Source organism: Petromyzon marinus, chromosome 25 (genome assembly GCF_048934315.1).
Source record: "Petromyzon marinus isolate PM22_M1 ecotype Great Lakes invasive population chromosome 25, UKy_Petmar_22M1.pri1.0, whole genome shotgun sequence".
NCBI classification, from domain to species: Eukaryota; Metazoa; Chordata; class Hyperoartia; order Petromyzontiformes; family Petromyzontidae; genus Petromyzon; species Petromyzon marinus.
Genome location: NC_133691.1, coordinates 13,693,157 through 13,715,129, shown reverse-complemented (window position 1 = coordinate 13,715,129; position 21,973 = coordinate 13,693,157). Strand labels below are relative to the sequence as shown.

The 21,973-nt window shown below is 47.5% G+C and overlaps 1 protein-coding gene across 2 annotated transcripts in view; it reads right to left on the bottom strand.

The window, feature by feature from the left end:
* Positions 1–778: 778 nt before the first annotated feature.
* Positions 779–21,973, bottom strand: part of GSTO1 (glutathione S-transferase omega 1) — a 43,886-nt gene continuing 22,691 nt past the window's right edge. Inside the window, exons 1-5 of one of the 2 annotated variants that reach the window (XM_032960376.2) lie at positions 14,254–16,637; positions 10,244–10,352; positions 8,639–8,864; positions 2,253–2,461; positions 779–1,721 (exon numbers count right to left, since the gene is read on the bottom strand). In XM_032960376.2, coding sequence (XP_032816267.1) covers positions 1,568–1,721; positions 2,253–2,461; positions 8,639–8,864; positions 10,244–10,352; positions 14,254–14,365 — 810 coding nt within the window. In that variant the 5' untranslated portion in view covers positions 14,366–16,637 and the 3' untranslated portion in view covers positions 779–1,567. Of the gene's footprint in view, positions 1,722–2,252; positions 2,462–8,638; positions 8,865–10,243; positions 10,353–14,253; positions 16,638–21,973 lie in introns of those variants that run through there. The other variant, XM_032960377.2, reaches the window with a different exon arrangement.

The window sequence follows — 21,973 nt, the reverse complement described above, 5'->3', positions numbered from 1 at the left end:
ACATATCCTCTCCATTGTAAGCTGCACCCTTATCGGTTTTGGCCATGGTTCATTTCTGGTGTTAAGTGCAAATAGTGAATGGAGGGAAAGTGCGGGGAGGGGCAACATGGGGTGTGAATATCCTGCCAGGATGAACCCATCATCCAGCGCACACCAGGCGCTCATGGCTCCAGTTCAGGATCGAGCGAAAGGTCCCAATTGATGTAAATCGCACGAATGACCTCCCCTGCTCTCACGGACGTGGGGGCTGGGAACCCTGGCCGCCGCCGCCTCCGCCAGTAAAAGCCCCGGGGGGGAGCCACGTTCCCTACATGGCAGACATCGGAGCCCACGGGGTTTGGCTTCACGCTCTTCACTTTGGCTCAACCTCATTGGCATCCATTAAGAGGCCGGTGCGCACGGCAGAACAGTCGTCTCGACCGATACCCGGCTGTGGTGGAGGGGCTTCCATATGGACAACAAAGGGGGGCTCCACGGTTGGTTTTGCAATGGGATTGACATATGCGGTACCGTCGCCGCACTTTTCACCGCTCTGTTAACTTGCCCCGGTAAAAACCGTGCAAATTGACCGAGCACGTGGAGCTTTGCTGCCATGCATAAAATGTTGGGTTGATCCGAGTGTCGGCACGCGAGACCCCCTCCTCATCGCCGGCATTTAGGGCGCTGGTGCCAGGACCCTTGTGTGGCGGGCATAAGGAAAGGAGGGACCCCTTCCCTTTGCAACCATGACGGCGTCACTCGCGCCTCCAGTCGTTTATATCGAGCATGCAAGCCAGGCCAGTGATAAAGAATGTTATTGAGCGAATGACAGAAATACAACACTCCAGAACACTGTGCTTATTTCCATCACAATTACACGAATCGCAGCAGGGGGAAGCTTTAAAATGGTGTGGGCCTCTCCCGAGGTTCGGCACGCAATACACACAATCGCGCGTTTGTTACAACAAGAGAACCATCGCTCGTGCCAGAGTTAAGGGGCTTAATTGCTCACGCAACACGGCTCCTGCTGGCCCATGGCTATGGACTCAAAAAGCCGCTGAATCAGTGTCGGGCGCTGCTGATGAGTTTGATCTTGCCCCTGAGAAGTTTGGGCGGGTTTGTGGAGGTGGGGGTGTGGGAGCCGAGAGCCACACACACTCATGTTCCCACACACTTAGCATGCAACTGTAGCGTTTGATAACCACAAAATGCTGGCAATATCTCGTCCGTCAATCAGTAGCCCGAACCATATCCAATCCCCAAACCTCACCGTGGCCATTAACGTTTCCCATTAATTTGCAATGGCGGTTCAGCCACCACCCCACCGCACACCCAAACTGAAAGTAAACCTCAAGCATAACCCACGAGTGCGCAATTTAAAAATACAATTTACTTATATGGCAAAAACTATTAAGGAAGTGCGTTTTAACAAGCGACCATTTTAATTTCTCTATCTCCATTCCAATCAATGCAATTTCACCCAGAATTTTGAATCATCATCCTGTAACGAAGGCATGGAGACCAATCTGCCCACAATGGGGTCGAGATGCTGGCGGTTGGGTCGGCAGGGCCTCCGGAAGCACACGACCTATAGCCCTATGTCGTACGACTCCATGTCATTGGCTGCGTAGCGCTTTCCAAACTCCTTGTAGGTGTCCATGTCCGTGAATGTCGCTAGCACAGCCGCATCCTTCATCATGGCCTCCCACCAGGCCTTGAGACGAGGCAGCGCATCCAGCACCCTGCAGGCACAGACAGAACAGGACGGGCGATATCCAATGTTAAGATTGAAAGTAATAATAGGTTAAAAAAAAGGATGAAACAATTATTCCTATATCATGCTCCACATTTGAACCACATTTCAAGGCTGCGTTATTGCATAACAACACATTACAATGCAAATTTCAGTATAAATATGCAGAATAAAAAACACCATTAAACAAATCGGCTACAGTTAACCTCATTGGTGATTGATATCTGAACCGGTTATAGCCCTCTGCTTTACCAACCCGCACTGCCCAGCATGGTGAAATGTTAAAACAACCACTTTTACGAATACAGCATGGGGAGGACTTCATCCGATTGCCAGAAAAGCATACCTGATACTAAAGACTGCTTTTCAGGAGAAGCCTGCACTGGGTGAATCAATTAAAAACCGTGCCCCACATATATTCCCACGGGAAAAATGCCAAATCACCATGATGGAATATAATGTCCACGGCCGTGACAATGTGACGTCCTCTTCTCACATCTCTGCGGTTAGCTGCACTCACCGCAGTGCACCCACGGCGGGCAGCCGTTCCATCCACGGCCACACCATGTAGTCGGCCATACTGGGCCGGGCACCACCCAGGAACGTCTCGCCCGAGGCCTGTAGATGCTTCTCGTATGGTGCCAGCGACCTCTGGAACTCCCCCTCCACCTCGACGGCACTCTCCTCCTTCAGCGAGGCGCTAAAAATCTTGTAGAAGAGGCTCACCACCTGGCAGCACGCACAGCGGGGCTCATTAACAAGATGGCACCAATTATTGCCTTGTCAACAAATGAATGTGTGCCTAATATTTAACCGGACGAGGGCTCATTGACAGTGTTTCCAATGTGTGAGAGACATGGACAGGTGTAAACTGCATATATTTGGGAAAAGCTATTTGTGTTTTCAGTGATTCACTTTACAGCATCGTGAGATGCGGTTTTCTTTATATGGAAGATACATCCTAAGTATTGCATTTGTGTATTTTTATGCAACTGTAGAGACACAAATAGAGGTTACTACGTTGTTGCGCCAGCCACGGTTTCTGGAGTGCCGCTGAGCGCCGGGAGCCTCCATTGGAGGTTTGAGGGATACGTGACCGGGAGCGGGGAGCTCCGGCCTTCATACAGCAGGGGGCATGGCCGAGGGCGGAGCGAGGCCGTGGCCAAGAAATAAAGGGGGAGCGCCGAGGGGATTCGGGGCTCGTTCTGTGGGGATCAACTCTAAGCTCTTCGTTCTTCGCTCCTCACTCGTCGCTCCTCGTTCGTCGTGCAGTCTGGACTGGGATTCGTGGGTCAAGCAGCATGTGTGCTGCTGACCCGTTCGTTTAGTTTAACTCGTACGCACATAGCGATAGATAGCCACACCTAGCTAGCAGACTCAGTGTTCATAGTTCGTTTATTAAACGTGTTGCCTCCAACTTATATTGTGTGCGCCTCCGTGTTGGTTACACACTACACAATTATAAATTAGACTCTGGATGACAACAGTAAAAATCCACCTACAGTAATTCCTTCCAAGTGGGATGAAGCATCAAAGATTCAGTGCATGACGTAGGTCAGATACTATCCAAACTGAACACTTCAAAGTCTTGTGGTTCCGATGGTATACTAGGCATTGTAGGTATTTCGTGTACATGTATGCACACGAGTGTGTAGGTGTATGTGTATGTCTGTGTGACTCATTGCTCCAAACACGCTGTCAGAGCTGACAATTCAGGTGGCTGTCTCTCTCTCTGGGAGACAAGTCTCAGAGAGTGAAGCAAACGCACACACACACACCCAGGGGTGCAGGCTTACAGCATGTAACGCACCATCTGGTAGGAGGTCGGAGGCCCAAACAAACAACAGCCAATGAGAAGAGCAGCGTCAATAATTGAGATGAATAATCCCACCTCATCCATAGAGGTTTTTTGGGTTAGATCGCATAAATATATAAATGTGTCGTTATAATAGCCACCACCCGACACAGCCAAATAGTAATGGTTGTCACGTAAACAGAAAATGCCAATTCGTCACTAGTACAGCACTAACCGGTGTGTCGGGGAGCCAAGCCACAACATTTAACATTTGAGTACGACGTTTCACCAGTAATTACAACTAGCTTCATCAGGCGACAGCCAGATTTGTGTAGAAGTTCACCTGTTTCATTCCTTATATAGAGGCGTAGATGTGGTGGCCACACTTCTGTGCTCTTGCGCAAAGTGGGGGGGGGGGGGATTAATGAGTCAACGTACATTATGCACGCACATTATGCGAGCCCATTTATCTTGTCCTTGTTGTCCATTGTGTGTATTCAAATAGCCATACCAACGGTAATCCCTATTGAAGTATGGTGGTCTGTATAGGCATGCATTTAAACAATGTATTATTAGATGGTTCGCTTCCACACAGCACTTAGTCGGTAGCTATCCGAACGGTTAACATTTTTGTTTATTTCTTTCAATTTCGATAGATTCTCGTCGTACTCCGATTGCAAATGTTGTGGCTTGGCTCTCCAACACACCGGTGTGCTGTACTAGTGACGAATTAGCATGTTCTGTTTACATGACAACCCTTACTAGTTGGCTGTGTCGGGTGGTGGCGGATTTTAATGACATATTTACGCAATCCAACTCAAAACAAAAACCTCTATTATGGATATTTGTCGCGAAAGCCTACGTGTTAAACAATCCCACCTCAGACTGCTGTAGTTGTTCTCAATGTAGGTTTGTGATTATTATACTTTGATGTGCAGTTGCGAAAGCACAGGCCCAAATGCCTATATTCCAAAGTGGCTGGCAACTAACAGCACCGATGATGGAATAGCAAATAAGAACTAACACATTTCTTCAAACTGAGTGAGCTTAAACAAACTTGGGAAAAAGAGATGGTAGCAGGAAGTTATAAAGCATAAGTGAAAGCACAAATGATAGTATAGCAGATAATAAAAAAAACATTCCGTTAATATTAATAATGTCGACTTGTAACATGCTGCACAGTATTTACTCTTGAAGTGAAACAATGACTCCGAGGAATAAGGAACGGCAAACAAGCGGGTAAGGGAGCCACGCTTCAGGCCAGTGTTAACAATTGCTCAAACTCTGCGGTCCTAATATATATTAAGATGTTTTCAGTCAATGAGTGTGTATAAATGTATGAGGAAACCAGAGCACCCAGCGAAATGCTCGCATGTGAGGGGGCAACACTATACATGTAGAAGGAACAGATGGAGTCCACATTTACTGTACCGCTTTCTCCTGGAGTGCCAGAGTATGCCCAGGAGAAGGGAATTTAACAACATTTATGTCAAGCATCAACAATCGCCTCCAGGATACAGGCGTGTGCTACCACCACTTGCTAAAACTGAAAGTGATGATTGGAACTTTGAAAAAGGGATATGGAGATAATTCCAAAGATTAGCAGCGTGAGAAAACAAGATACAAGAGAAATAATTTTCTGAATACAGCATGGATAAGAGGAAACAGCCACCTGGTTGAATGAGTCCATGATAATGGTTGAAGTGTAGTGACTGGGAATGTCACTGTGTGGTGCCGGGCTTGTGAGGCCATGTATACTGTTGGGTGTACACCCCGGACACGGGGTGTAGTAACAGCCCTAGTGGGGGCTTGGGTGAGCGCTGGGTAAGTGCGATGGCCACGCATAGCGTGCAGTGCGGGCTCCCGTTGAGAGAGCGAGAGAGTGTCAGCCAGCTGGGGTTACGTTAGGGGCATGATACTCTGGCTGACCTGGGGACATGTGACCGGATGATACTTGAGGGGGGGCACCGGTGGAGGGAGCTAATGGGTGGTCACGAGGTCCGGGAAGAACTCTCGAGAGCTTTCGGCAAAGGGTGAGAGAGATCGAGAAGGTGGGTGGGGCGAGAGGCGGAGCCAGCCCCAGCCCGGCTCAATATAAGGGGGACCCTGTGAGAGGCTCGGGGTTCTACTGTTGGAAAGGCATGAGATCTACGTCAAGCTTGAAGTCCGGGACCCAGCTTGTGGTCCGGACCGGGATAGTGGAACCCTGTCTAGTTCCGCCGTAGTGTGGTTAGTTGGGTGGTCACCACCCGAGAGTGTGTTGTGTTAATAGCCTGGAGTATGTTGTGCTAAGAGTTGAATAAAACGTGTTGCTCCCAAGACAATGTCTGCAGCTCAGTTGGACTCACAACAGAAGTATCAAGGAGTGAAGTTCATAAGAACATTGACCATGGTACTAGCAATAAAAGACTGACAAGAAGGAAGTACATGTACGATAATTCTAGTGAATGGAGTGAATCACTGAGCGCTGGAGCAGCAATCCAGTAAACTGCTACAAAACAGATTATATTGAGCAGAGTAAAAAAGGATCTGGCAGCTCCACCCCTGATATAACGTATTCCAGCTTCGTCCAAAATTGTGATTAAATGAGCACGAGCCATCTCAAAGCGAAGTGTCTGACCGTGAGTGGGTGGTGTGGCAGAATGATTAAATACACAACACGTACTCAGGCAAAAAACACGTATCCCCATCCATTTATAGTCACACCCTTGGACTACATGGCAAACAAACGGTAGTTCGGGAGACCCGTACAAACGAAGGGGGATTGGCCTACTTTGTCTTGCCTGCACCTGTGTTTATACACCAGTCGATTAATAATTTTAGACAAGAGTCAACCTAGGAGTGGCACAATGCAGTTATAAAGAACCACATTGGATCACCACCAACCTGCACGTGTGTCGATCCAAACAGCGTTTGTAGCTACACTGTCCGAGAATGTCCACACGAGTTCTTTCATGATGAAAAAACATAAATTGGCTACAGGAGACCTGTGAATATCGCGGGGGTTACGTTCTTGTAAAGTGCTGCAAAGGCCAAAACCACGATATTCAATACTTAAACCTTACCTAAATGATGGGGTTAGGTACACGGCAACCAAAAATAGACATCACACTTCAAATAAATACTGTACTGTATGCCAAATAAACTGAATAATTGAAATAAACATGTAAAAACCCAATACCAAAAACATTCCTAGAGAATAAATAGTAGTATAAATACTTAATAAAGCCTGTACTTAGCATTCATGATGATGATCCAAAGCGGGTCTGTGTGTTTATCCGCAAGTGGGGAGCGGTAGTGTTACGGTTAGCTCGTTGCGCTATGAACCCGGCGACCCAAGTTCGATTCCCGTTCACGCCCAACACTAGTGACGATTGTCTGAATCTGTCCTGGGCCTCCCCTAGATCGACTCAGCCTCAAATGAGGATCTGGTGCGATGTGTAAACATCGCTACTTGGAGATAAAGGCGGCCGATCGTGATGCTGGCCACCAACCCCTTTGTGTCATAGGTGCTGGCTCATAGCAGTTGCCCCAACAGTATGTTAAGGCTATATGGGGGGTCTGACTTTGTCTGCAAGATGCTTGCAGGGCAAAGGTTGAGGCGCCACTAACTGCCTCGCGTCCCTCGCGCACCCCGCACCACGGTTCCAGCCAATGATACAGCACTTCTGGGTACAGTCTACCCGTGAAACGCCAAAACTAACCCATGTGAAAGCTAAATTGGTAGACAAAGAGGTTACTCGCGATAGGTACAAAATGCGAACGATAAGCCCGTGATATTCAAGGGTCTCTTGTACTTTTAACAAACGTTACTGTGAACTATAATTCTTGATAAAAATAATGTTTTGGTGAACTAATAAATGGTCATTGACATCTTAGGACCGAAATATTGTGATGCAATTCACTCTGGGCAGTAGCAAATGGGGGTGGATAGGCGGTGCGCAGTTGTGCATGCACTGCACTGTGAACTCTGTGACCGGGCATCGATTGCATGAAACCCATACTGACCAGCACAGGGATACTACACCTATGACTGGTGCGGGAGCCTACATCCAGCAGTGGATTTAATAAAGGATGCAAGTTGTTTATTTATTTTAATGAGGATTCATGCCTATAAATTAATTGTGCATTTGACCATAACTTTAAAAGTGTTTTTTTCTCATTAATGAAGTTTTAAACTTTTGTCGGAACAGTCTTGAAACAAAACCTCGGACATGTACCTACAAGACGAGAGATATGTTGCACTTCGAAAACTTTGTTGTCATGATGAATAACTCGAAGTTGTAAGCTGTTGCACGAGAACCTGAAGAAACTTCTGGTCTCAACGACCTCTTATGCGGTTTCAGTAAAGCAGCTGCATTGTCTCTTTTTTATTTAATCTGCCGTCGATACAGATCGTGTTGAGCTGTGAAATGCTGCAACAATGTTTAGAGCTGATAGGATCAAGTAATCGACTGATAATTGTAATTGACTACAATTAAGTGCGTGACTTGGCCAATGCTGCTGATGACATCAGTAGGCCCTGCTAATCACCTCCAGTCCAGCGGCATACATTCGAACAAAAGTAATATTTTTTTCTCCAACTATTTTTCCGTGATAGTAGAGTCATTGAATCGATGTATTATATGATTTAATCAATCGGATTGCCTGGCTCTAGTTGATTGACATGGAAAGATTTGACTAAAGCTGGTCTCCGCAACTTTAAGTTATTCATTCCAGGGGATATTACAATGTTTTGGTGACACTGTAAATTGGGAGGCGCCACAGTATTCGATGAAATCTAGATCCGAAGTTTTCGTGATTGCAGGGATCCATACTCTTTGGTTCTTTCGGTAAAGTCACGTAGGTATAAAATAAAATAAATTCAATCACGACGTTTCGGAAGCAACACAAGCGTCCGTCATCAGATGGAACAGCCACAGCCAGAAACAAATTGCTCTTTTGCCCACTACAGCAATTTGTTTCTGGCTCTGACTGTTCCACCTGATGACGGACACTTATGTTGCTTCCGAAACGTCGTGATTTAATTTATTTTATACCTACGTGACTTTATTTGATTACTTAAATAACCAAATATACCAGCTCTTGCGACGTTGCTCTTCCATACACACCTTGCCGAATCCCTCGATGAGCAGGCGCTGCTTGGCTTGCGCGTAGGGCTGGCCCCGTGGGTAGAGGGGCGGCTCGGGGTACAGCTGATCTAGGAGGTCGGACACCACCAGGGACTCTGGCACCAGCTCGCCGCTGTCGTTCTCCAGCACTGGCACTAGCCCTCCTGGACATCGCTCCAGGAACCATGCCGGCTTCGCCTTCAGGTGGATGTTCACCGTCTCGTACCTGCCCACCAAGCCACGTAACAACGTGCAGCGAAAGTTAGTTGTCGACTCCAAATAACCGCTCATGAGAAATGTTTTAATTGTATGAATGTATAAAGCGTCTAAACATAGGAGTACGTCAAAATGTTGCAAAAGACGACAATATAGACGTAAAACGTAATACAAAAATAAAAACAATACAATTACTCTTAATTCCTGGTTTCATCATCTGAGGTTGCTTGATGCAGTTTCAAGTAACCCGTCATATCTAACTGCTAAATTCACTTAAGAATTGTTCCTCAAATTACCGGTGAAGTGAAACTAAAATAATTAGCACATTTAAGCCTTGTACATGCGACAACTTAATTTGTTTGGCTATCTCGGGTGGTCAGGGATTTCACAACAAAAATTTGGCAATATCATTTTTGGACCTAAGCCAAAAATCAATAATGAATCATATCGACTGCAAAAAGCTACGTGATAAATAAAAATTATGAAAATACCAAAATATAATGAAAACACGAGCTGAGCAGATTGAAGAGGGATGGCAATAGCGCACAGGCCATCAACTACCACAACACCCAAGCGAATGAGGAGTGTGTTTATCTTTAGAAGCAGCAACCAGGGCACAAGAGGATAAGCAATTATTTGGATGGAGGTGGAAAGGTGATCAATTATTCAGTAATAGCGCTGCCTCCTATAATGCTGTTTCCTTATAATGCTCTTTGTCCTGGAAGAAAATTGCTGCGGCGATCAGCCCATTTGTGGAGGAAAGTAGGCGTGGCGTTGCCCAGAGGCGTCTCTTTGCCCGTACATGGTCTTGTGGAACTTTTAATTGAGATTTCTATTGTATTGATTCTGCTCAGTCGATCCAACAGCCACCTTTGAGTATCAATTGAGGGTTAATCACTGCATCGATTCATTGATAATTAATCTATGGATCGAGTAATCCCATTGTTTAGTACTGCATGGTTTCCTGGGGCGACGTGTGTTTCCGGCATATTGTGGTTATTGTTACGCAAACTCGACCGAATGCACTTGTGAGTACGTAACTTATTGTATTATTTTATGTTATTACCATTAAAAGTTAAGATTTTTATTGATAAAATGCTTTCATACATTTATCATGTGTACAGTATCATTATTAAGGCCATTACCGATACCCCAATGAAGCCCTCAAGAGGTAAAAAATAAAATCGCGGTCGAGAACACATCTCCATTGGAACCATGCTATAGTGACCTCTTATAGCGCCGTTTCGTACAGCGCTCCGTTTACCAAGAACGCATCCTGAATGCTACTGGAGGTATGCCTGTACTGGGATATTGGCGGTGATACTACGATTGCGTTTAGACGGGATGTTGGCCTCCCAAGGCTGCCAGTGACGACATGCGTGTACCCACTCGATGCCCTTGGCTGCCAAAACAAGACGGGGCCTTTGGGCGAAGGGGCAGAAGCGCATGCTGTAGAGGCGCAGCTTTCCGGGCGCCACCGCTGCTGGCGCTGGGTCGCCTGCAGAGGTCGAGGTGTAGGAGAGCACAGAGACATGTGCGTGTTGAACTTCTTTCGCACCGTACGTAATCAACCGCGCGAATCGGAGATGCGGATCAAGGGACCCAATGGATCATGGGGCCTTCAGTGAGCACCTCTGATGGGTCTCCGACCCACTGCTAGTTGCTTATCTGCAGAATTGTAGACCTTTAAAATTGACTCCGCATTAACACCGAATCCCAAAGAAGTCTTGATCTAGCTCTATGAGCCTCAGTTATTAACAATGATCCTGAAGTATCCCAAACGTGTCTTGGTCTGGCTCTATGAGCGTCAACTCATTGACAATGCACTCTCATAAAGCCAATCATGCCCGAGTCTGGCTCCATGAGCATTCGGGATTATTAAATAACAAAATTATACGCGTATTGGCTCTGCGCAATACACATATAAAAATATACAGGACTAAAAATAGAATTCATGCTCTTTTATACTTATGATAGAAACCATGAAGTAATAATTACAGTACAATGCAACCACAACAGTGTTTGCTCTGAACTGAGTGATGCCAAAACATTCTGCATACCACCGACTCACTGGCGACAGATGCCCTTTAGCTGTACAGAGTTGGCATTCACTTTGTTCATCAACTGTTGGATGAAGGCCTCCCCATGCAGTGTCACCTTTTAAGCGTAGTTTGACCATACTTCACCATTGCAGGTTTGTGTCGATTCGTGAAGGGGGGAGGTGAGCAGGACAGGTTCTGGTCTCGCTCACCACCGATGTTACAAATAAAAATTGTATTTAATGTTATGCTAACTGGAGAAGTCTTTACCGCGGATCCTATAATCTGCGGGACTATCCGCAATTTTACTCTTATCTGCGGATAATAGAATGAATTTGCCAAATCAACTACTCTCTCTTATCCGTGGAAAACAAAAATCGTATTTGTAAGCAACTTCGCTTATGCATTGCGGGGCAAAATCACGGATAATCGGAAGAAACAGGGCCGTGGATATTTTAAGTTTTTGCAGATCCGACAGCTGCCGCAGATATAATTGATTTCGTGGATAATGGGGAGTCGCGGGGAAGAGGCGTTCTCCTGTAGCTGTGGTCATGAATCAAGCCTGCCAACCAACCTCTTGCTCCTCATACACATCCTCATACAAATCACCTGCAGGCATGATCTATCCACTGATGGATGAACGTCTCCCTACGCCGTCGCGCTCATAATTACAGATACTCTGTCGTATCACAAACGCAGTCTCGTGCACTGCTAGGTGCAGGCTACAGGAAGGGAACAACGCAGGCTGGGAGACGGCCCCAGGCTGCGATGAAATCGGCCCATAGCCATGTTACCAAACAGGTTAAGACGGGTGACTGCATTGCAGCAGAGACCGGGTGAGAGGCTCGTGAAGGACGCCGCTGTCACTGGACAGTTGGAGGCAGTCGCCCTTCAGCAACGGAGGGCATAGGAGCGGCGCTCACAACAATGAGTGGAGCACCGGGTGGTTAAAGCACAGCAAGTTGGAGCAGTAGGGGCCACAGCTGGTGGTGCATCTACCGGTCATCTCAGTCAGCCAACCCATGGCACCGACAGGGTCTGTCCCGTCACCTCCTGCCAGCAGCGAGCCTTCGACAATTCACGTGGCACCCTCAAAGTGCACCTAGCCTGGCACAGGCGCCGTGGTGACGTCATCGTCATTTAGTGGCGGATGGCGGGCGTTGGTATTGATTACAGTTATAGTTGGAAGGGGGGGAAGGCGGCCTTCATCCAGCAGTGGACTGATCATGACGTATGGTGGTGGTAACGATGATGAGAGGCAGGGTCTAGTTTCATGTACAGTCAGTGGTGAAATTATAGTCAGTTCAGCAAGTCGAACCCGCACGGCTTGCACGGCATGAGTGGGGAGGCCTTCATCCAGCGGTGGAGCAACAGCATAACCTGTCAACCCCCTATCAGTGCCAACCTTATTACTGACCAACTCACACCTTATTGGTCACCCCGTGCCCCGTATAAATCTCAACGTTCATCCTACAAAGTCCCATCGTAAGGTAGAAACACAAACAAATAAGACAAAAACTAATGCTTTGCCCGTATTGAAACGGCTGTACGCTGTATGGGCCTGAAACTCAATTTCCCTGTACAACAATATGGGCCAAACAGTATGGGTTGACACGGGATGCAATTGGGGCCTTCATCCAGCAGTGGATCAACGAAGGGGGAGGTGGAGGAGCTGTAATGAATGGCGAGGTGGAGGAGCTGTAGTAAATGGCGAGGTGGAGGAGCTGTAATGAATGGCGAGGTGGAGGAGCTGTAGTGAATGGCGAGGTGGAGGAGCTGTAATGAATGGCGAGGTGGAGGAGCTGTAATGAATGGCGAGGTGGAGGAGCTGTAATGAATGGCGAGGTGGAGGAGCTGTAGTGAATGGCGAGGTGGAGGAGCTGTAATGAATGGCGAGGTGGAGGAGCTGTAGTGAATGGCGAGGTGGAGGAGCTGTAGTGAATGGCGAGGTGGAGGAGCTGTAGTGAATGGCGAGGTGGAGGAGCTGTAGTGAATGGCGAGGTGGAGGAGCTGTAGTGAATGGCGAGGTGGAGGAGCTGTAGTGAATGGCGAGGTGGAGGAACTGTAGTGAATGGCGAGGTGGAGGAGCTGTAGTGAATGGCGAGGTGGAGGAGCTGTAATGAATGGCGAGGTGGAGGAGCTGTAATGAATGGCGAGGTGGAGGAGCTGTAGTGAATGGCGAGGTGGAGGAGCTGTAGTGAATGGCGAGGTGGAGGAGCTGTAGTGAATGGCGAGGTGGAGGAACTGTAATGAATGGCGAGGTGGAGGAGCTGTAGTGAATGGCTAGGTGGAGGAGCTGTAATGAATGGCGAGGTGGAGGAGCTGTAATGAATGGCGAGGTGGAGGAGCTGTAGTGAATGGCGAGGTGGAGGAGCTGTAATGAATGGCGAGGTGGAGGAGCTGTAATGAATGGCGAGGTGGAGGAGCTGTAGTGAATGGCGAGGTGGAGGAGCTGTAATGAATGGCGAGGTGGAGGAGCTGTAATGAATGGCGAGGTGGAGGAGCTGTAATAAATGGCGAGGTGGAGGAGCTGTAGTGAATGGCGAGGTGGAGGAGCTGTAGTGAATGGCGAGGTGGAGGAGCTATAATGAACGGCGAGGTGGAGGAGCTGTAATGAATGGCGAGGTGGAGGAGCTGTAATGAATGGCGAGGTGGAGGAGCTGTAGTGAATGGCTAGGTGGAGGAGCTGTAATGAATGGCGAGGTGGAGGAGCTGTAATGAATGGCGAGGTGGAGGAGCTGTAGTGAATGGCGAGGTGGAGGAGCTGTAATGAATGGCGAGGTGGAGGAGCTGTAATGAATGGCGAGGTGGAGGAGCTGTAGTGAATGGCGAGGTGGAGGAGCTGTAATGAATGGCGAGGTGGAGGAGCTGTAATGAATGGCGAGGTGGAGGAGCTGTAATAAATGGCGAGGTGGAGGAGCTGTAGTGAATGGCGAGGTGGAGGAGCTGTAGTGAATGGCGAGGTGGAGGAGCTATAATGAACGGCGAGGTGGAGGAGCTGTAATGAATGGCGAGGTGGAGGAGCTGTAATGAATGGCGAGGTGGAGGAGCTGTAATGAATGGCGAGGTGGAGGAGCTGTAGTGAATGGCGAGGTGGATGAGCTGTAGTGAATGGCGAGGTGGAGGAGCTGTAATGAATGGCGAACAGGAACCAGTTCCACCAGCCGGGCGCGCACTGTACGTTACGCAACCGAGAGAGAGAAGCGACACCCCGCACATTAATAAAACAATTCTAAACACTGCGCAGTGTAGCTGTGTTCTCTCCCTCACACACACACACTACTGTGTGTGTGTGTGAGGGAGAGACAAACTCTCCCCCCCTCCCGCCCCACCGAACATGTGACAATGCGCAGTACTCGCCGTCCCTCAGCACCTTTCCCGCCATAGCGCCGCTCGTTGTCGATGGCGCGAGTGAAGTTAAAGAGAAGCAACCGCCGTGGGGAGAAGCAGGGCGAACAAGCTCTTGTGTCATCACACGCAGCAGCAGCAGGAGGAGGTGGTGCCAACAAGTGGCGAAGACAACGAACTCGGCAGAAACGCCCAGAAGCGGCTCTCTCGGCCGCTCTCGCCGTGACTTGCGGCGTGCGGCGTCCACCTTGGCCGGCCTACAACGTTGCGCAATGGCCGTAAACAAGTCGCACCACGCGCTGCTGTTACCCCTTCCACCCCGCCCCAACGACTGTTGACAAGAGGCGTCAACTCGTACGGCCTTCTTCCCCGATTCTTCGTGTAACAGGGAACTTGAGGGTTCAGGTCCGTACGGGCGCACAGCCGTTTGAACACGGGCAAACAGCAGCAACACATTACTTGTGTTTCTCTTTCTTGTTGGTGGGGACTTTAATGTAATAATAGGGGGGGGGGGGTTTCCCCTTTTTTTCTGGCAACAAAACTGAAACCTTTTTACAAGGATTCATGTTACTGCATTAACCACAATACCTGCCGTCAAAATGCAAACAGAAAACATACGATGATAATATATGTATTGTACGCCTTCTGACGTCAGAAGGCGTCACACAGCTCAAAGACAATGCACTATCAAAGTAATGAGGGCTCGGGGTGAGCATCTACATCATTAGACCTCCTTTGCCAGTACCAAAATGTTTCAGTTTTGTTGACAGAAAAAAGGGGGAAACCCCTATTATTACATTTTGGTACTGGCAAATGAGGTCTAACGTCCACGGATGCAGATGGAGCACAGTTTTTATAGTTCAACCTCCAGTAATAACCAGGTCGGCCAACTAGATTCGAACCGCGGACCACTGCAATAAGCGGCAAATATGCTATCGCAAGCCAAGCCACGGATAAATTCCGCTCGAGCGAGGAGGCAAGGGTTTTTCACGAGAGTGCAGCGGGCGACACGAGGCCCCCGCACATGCCCTACGCCTTCACAAAGCTTGCAGGCGGGCCGGCCCCCCAGAGGGTCCTGGCCTGTAGCCAGGCACGCAGTCTCAATCTCCTGAAGCTTCAAATAACTGCTGTTTTTAAATATTTTTTTCTCTCTTGCGTATGACTAATGTAGATTCAGAGCAACAACTACAATTTGACATTCAGGTGATCAAGCCAGATAACCACGTCAGGAGTAGCAGAGTGTATCGATGTGATTTGGGGATCGGGCATTGTGTCATATGTTGTATGGTCTATTCTGGATGACCATAGTCGCACACTGGAGAGATTAAAACTTCCATTTGTTTATCAGGTATCCGCATCTGCCATGGTTTGTGTGGATGGGGTTTAGGGTGGACCATGAGCTTCGCGGAAGATCAAATCCACGGTTCTTCTGCGTTGGGTATTTCACAAGGTGTTTGTGAGTTTTTTTGAACTCCATTCAGCTCTCCAAGCTTCATCGGGGTTGAACTCATTGTTGAAGGTTAAGAGCATGGGTCCAAAAGGACTGCTGTGACTTCAAGCGATGAAGGGGGATTGTATTGAGGTCCTAATGAATAGAAAGGCGATTGTTTTCATCAATTCGCAGGACTTCCAGGAAGGTTGCAGCGTTGTGGCAGTGGGTGGGGGAGAGATTTGTGATATGGGCAGCCAGGGTGTAGGGATCGATTTGAGGGTTTCAGTGATACACCGTATTGCAGTGTTCAGTTGGTCATTAACAAGTCGAGTGTGACTACTGCTGCACCATACTGGTGTACAAAGTACACAAAGGCCATAATTGATGTCCGTAGCACTGGTCTTGGCAGCTATCTTTTTGAGGTGGTCGTGGAAGGTTAGCGTATGGTCCAGCTTCACTCCGATATAGGATGGAGTGGGGTCGTGTTGCACAGTGTTGTCACAGAAGGTTACTTTCAGAGTGTGTTTGGCGCTCCTTATTATCAACATGAATGCAGTGACTTGTTTTGTGTGGATTTGGCTTTAGCCTCCATTTCTGGAAACATTCCCCCATGGTTTAAAGCTTTCGTGACTGCAAGGATTCATCTTCTTTGGTTCTTTCGGTAAAGTCACGTAGAATGAGAATAAAATAATAAAATAAAATAAAATTCTCACGAGGTTTCAGCCACAACACTAGTGGCCTTCTTCTGTCGTCCCGACAGGTTTGTTCCTTTCACCTGAAGAAGGCCACTTGTATTCTTAGTTCTTTCGGTAAAGTCACGTTGAAGGGAAACAACAAAATAATAAAATATATATAAAACAATAAAAATTCTCACGACGTTTCGACCATAACACAAACGGTCGTCTTCAGGTGTGTTGGTTTGCATAAATTACTTTATTTTTAAACGGTGCATTTATTTATTTATTTAAAAACCCGTTAGCGCCACGCGCAGCGATTTGGCAGTTTATTTAGGACTCCTCTTTTCAGAATATAGATGGACTAGTCCTAAATAAACTGCCAAATCGCTGCGCGTGGCGCTAACGTTTTTTTAAAATAAATAAATAAAATACACCTTTAAAAATAAATCAATTTATGCAAACCAACACACCTGAAGATGACCGTTTGTGTTATGGTCGAAACGTCGTGAGAATTTTTATTGTTTAATATATATTTTATTATTTTGTTGTTTCCCTTCAACGTGACTTTACCGAAAGAACTAAGAATATGAATTACTGCAGTCACGAAAGCTTTAAATCAAAAGGCCACTTGTGTTGTGGCCGAAACGTCGTGAGAATTTTATTGTTTTATTTTATTATCGTTCTATGTGACTTTACCGAAATAACAAAAAAAGAATCTCCCATGGTGTTTTGTTCTCGGTTCAGAGTGGATTTGATGTTGTTGAAAGTGGCTGCTTGCATTGCCAGGGCAAGGTCATCCGCATATACAAAATTTTCGTGACCTGATTGGTGGTGTGTCGCTTGTGTAGACATTGAAGAGCGTTGCCGCGAGTACTGAACTTCGTGGAAAACTGGGGTGAGCTGGATTTGTTGGCCATATAACAAGCAGCCTGTTGTTCAGCATCGTTCATATCAGGAATATTATTTAGAGGCAGGGATTGGTCCTTATGAGCTTCAACATCAAGCCCTTAACCAGACTATGTCGTAGGCTGATGACAAGTCCACAAAGGCTGTGTCGGTCTTGGGTTTCTTCTGGAAACAGGCATCAGTGTGTGTCACAAGAGCCAAAACTTGGACAAAGCAGCTGCGTCCAGGCCGGAATCCCACTTGCTCTTCAGGGATCACTGACTCGACGAGGGGGCTGATTCTCCACAGGATGATGCATTCCAGGGATCACTGACTCGACGAGGGGGCTGATTCTCCACAGGATGATGCATTCCAGGAGTTTATAGGTCTTGCACAGGAGTGATATTGAACTATAGCTTCCTGGGTCGTCAGTTGGCTTGCCTGGTTTGGGTATAACAATAACCATTGCCTCCTGCCATGCTTTTGGGATGCATCCGGTTTTCATGGTTGTGTACAGTTTTGCTAGCCATTGGAGTCCCCTAGGGCCTAAGTGATGGAGGAATTTTGGGGGGATACCATCTCTGCTGGCAGCCTTGCCTTTCTTCGTTGCAGCCAGACCCTTCCTCAATTCCGCTGTGCTGATGGCGGTGGGGTCTTGTGAAGAAATTGAGGCCATTGTCTGGTGTAAATGGCAATGTATCTCAAGCTTGATGTTTTTGTTGATCAGGCCATTTGTCTTCTCCACTAGTTTGGAGGCTATAGAGTTGGGCAGGACTCGGTATTCTGTCGGATTAGCACCACCCAGGGTGTCGTAGTAGGGCCCAGGCATGGTGGCTGGAGTTTGTGAAGTCCAGGCCTTGAACGCACTCCATCCACCGCTGGCGTCTGGCTGAGTCTAAGACTCTAGAATTGCCTTTTCAACCTGTGGGCTGCCCGACTATTTGTACTGTTGGCAGTGCCGGATTAAGCTAGTGCGGGGCCTCTAGCATATGTTATAAAGGGGCCCTAAATATAAAAAAACACAAATATTAAAAAATAATTTTAAACTTGCATAGTAAAGCAATTGTATATTTTGATTTGCTATACAGCCAGATAATATGACAAATTGCTAACCTTAAACACCCAGTCGTTCATAAAAGTTTAAGGCTGTATAGTTCTATAGTAATAGAGCAAGTGCAGAATCACTGAACCGGAATTGATAGCTTGAAAGCGATTAGTGCGGGGCCCTTGAAAGTGCGGGGCCCGTAGCATATGCTACTTTTGCTACTAGGATAATCCGGCACTGACTGTTGGAGCAGGCCCTCAGCCTCTTTTGTCCAGCAAGGAGTGTATTCTTTCCAGATGCCTCGGAGGATGCTCTTCTTGTGTTTTAATGAACAAATGTCACTGACGTTATGGCACAACGAAGTTATGGCACACACGGACATCGCAAGTGATTCAGTACAGATGCAGCAGCGGGTTGCGGTTTCCCTTTCGATTGACAATATGGGCGCAAGATGCATGCAACAGGCATAAGTGCAACTCTCACTTGAGCACCGACGTTTTGGCTGCGGTGCAGAAAAGGGTGAACGACGTTGGGATGCATAATATTTTAGAGGGCAGAAGGGAAGGCATCATTAATTGTGTTGCTATTATCACAGCACTATGTTGCTATTACTGCATATGACTGCATCACCTGGAATGTTCCTGATCTCTAAATTTGCTTGAACACTAACAGGGGTTGCGGCAATTTAACGTGTAATTTTCAACAGTGGATCTTGGTTATAAACAAATGGGTAGCGTGCATATTCATTTTAACAGGATTCCACGTTTACATGTTTACCATTACAACATTAATTTCACTATGAGAGCAGCCCTTAGAGTTCAGAGTCTGAAGTTACAGCAGCTACTATAATTAATCAGAATTAATCAATGGCTAGGTGCAGTGGCATCAATGGCATTGGCCATTATGACCACTTGACTTAAATTTTTGCAAAAATACGTTTGCACCTGTTTGCCTGAGACGAGATGAGACAGCTTCTGGACGTGACCTTTTTCACAGCGTTCACCACAAAACAATGTGGATACTGCAGACCTATCCGATGGCCCTCAATCTCGTCTGATACGCCTCCCACCCCCTCCCTTCTCAGCAGCAGCAGCCTAGAGCACGTGGCCGGGACGTTCGCACGCAGCGTGGCTCCCATTTCACTTTGGCACGATTTTTAGCCCAGGCCCCCTTGCACGCGAGGCTGTGCACTGACATCATCGCCACCCATAGCCCTCGCCGCAAAAAAAACAAACGCAGTTTGCCACGGTGAGAAGGAAGCAATTCCCGTCTGCTTTCCAGCACATCCTAGGGCCACGCCATTCATTGTAAAACCTGTAGTTACAAGGTAAAATGTTTAAATAAGTATTCTGTGTGCTGAAAGGCTGCAACTGTGATCTGGTTATAATTTGTACAGTAACAGAGGTGCCATGCCAGAATTGTATTTTTGGAGAGATGTAACTAAAATATCAGTAAAAGTGGAGCAGAGTGAGGGAGCAAGCAAAAAGTGTTGACTTGCAGTGCGATTGTTGAGCATGGTATGGATGAGATGCAAAAGTCAGTCAATGTCTGCATATTTGTTTTTTTTATTATCACGATGAATTAGAACGCATTGCACTTCCTTTAACACAAAAAAACTCAATATTGACCAGGATTTAATTTACACATACCTAACTATTTTACAACAAGTGTATATGTAATGGGTTCAACTGAGTCGCAGACGTGGAGGCAACACATTTATTCAGTTCCAACACACGGGGTAAGTTTCCCCTTAACAGAATAACAACCTATGGTGGTGACCACCAGGCTAACTTCACTAGTCACCACGTAACTGCTACTACGGACCAGGCCCAACAGCTTCGGCCCGGGTCCACGTGTTGGAGACTCGTTGAACGTAGAACGTAGACGAAGGGTTCCTTCCAGGATGAACAACAACCCCGGTCCCTCTCGGGACCCGGCTTATATTCTCTGTTGCGTGCCCGGCTCCGCCCTTGGCCACGTCCACCTTCCAGAATCCTCGGGAAGGATCTGGGTCCCAATCACCTGACCACCCCCAGCCCCCTCTTGGGGCCCCTTTGTCAACTTAACCAGTCACGTGTTCTCCCGGGTCAACCAGAGTGCCATGGCCTAACGTAACCTCATCCTTCGGCCGGCACCCACACACCCTGTCCTGTAGGGTCGGCACTGCCCGCAAAGCGTGGTGCCATCTAGCGCCATTATTCAGCGCTCACGGGTCCCTCTAGGGCCGGTATTAAACCCACATCATTGTGGTATCCGCGATGTCGCTACACCGCACGCTGTGCCCCTCTAGGGCCGGCACTGCACCCAGCATGTTGACATCCAGCGATGTCACTACATATACATAAATATGTATTTCGGTGCAATGAATTGGTGTGGATTGGATTGGCAAATCCAGCAGTGGATTGGCAAAGGGTTATAAATGAACACATGTTCAGCAATGTGAAGAATAAATGTATGTTGGTGCAAGTGGAGGTAAATTTTAAACAATGAATCGTAACACCAGAGTATGTGTGAGATGAACCACTCACAGGGTAACATGAATGACCTGTACACACTGGGGGGTCAAGGTAACGCTGACCTCTGGAACACCAAGACACAGCAACTGGGCTGCAATCTGTTAATGACCAATTAAATATTGTAATCACTGTGCTCCACAGGTCAGTGGCTGTGTCATTTGTCAAGATCCTGATCAAACAACTAATTGGATCTTGCATGGCTCAAACACTGCGGCAGTAGCGATGGGCTGAGTCTGAGGAAGTGCTCGCAATGCTACAGCCAGATGAATAGACGTGTATTTGTGGGGAGTGGTGGTGCAGTGGTTAGCGCAGTGGGCGACGAATCAGATGATCCGAACATCGGTGACGAATATCCAAACCAATCCTGGGCCTCCCCTAGGATGGCTCAGCCCCATATTAGTCACTGATGCAGTGTGGATACATCAGCACTTGGGAGACATAGGCAGCTGGGCATGGTATTGGCCACCCACCCCTCGTGTGCCATGTTGCCCTTATAAGTGCTTACTACCAAAACGTCTGTTTCGCCTATAAAAGGGACGTGTCTTTGGAGAGTGATGACAGAATGTGGCGACCTGTGTTGAATTTGCAGCCACAGCGGCTAACATCAGCGGTGAGTGATATTTGAACCAGTCCTGGCACCACTCCCCCCTCTTCACACATTTGCACTGCCTAGCGTGGTGAATTATGGTCAAACACCCCCCAAGCCCAACTATAGGTATATTCAGCCTGAAATAAATTCAGCAAACTGTCATATCCAGATTTACGTCTCCCCTTTTACGTTGTTTCACAAATACGTCGTCAATTTATAAATACCATGACCTGATTTGTATCACTTCAACCCACACTCACGTCGCTGACGCCATCGTCTGCCATCTCTCGTATCCGTCGCCTCTCAGCCTTCGCCTCCACCCACCGTGTACACCAACTTTGTGTCGCGCATAAAGAAGTACTGTACTGTGGAGGACAATACAGGCAATCCCTCGATTTACGAACGTTCGGTTTACGAAATTTCGCCTTCACGCAATTGACAAACTATGGCCACTTTCGATTAACAAAATCTAATTTTTGGTGCTTACGAAAAGTCACGACGGTGCACGCAACGAGGCCTTCAAACAAAGCACCCGGGAGGCTGCGGCGTCCATCCACGACAGCGTCACGGTGTCCCTGCGGCGCAACA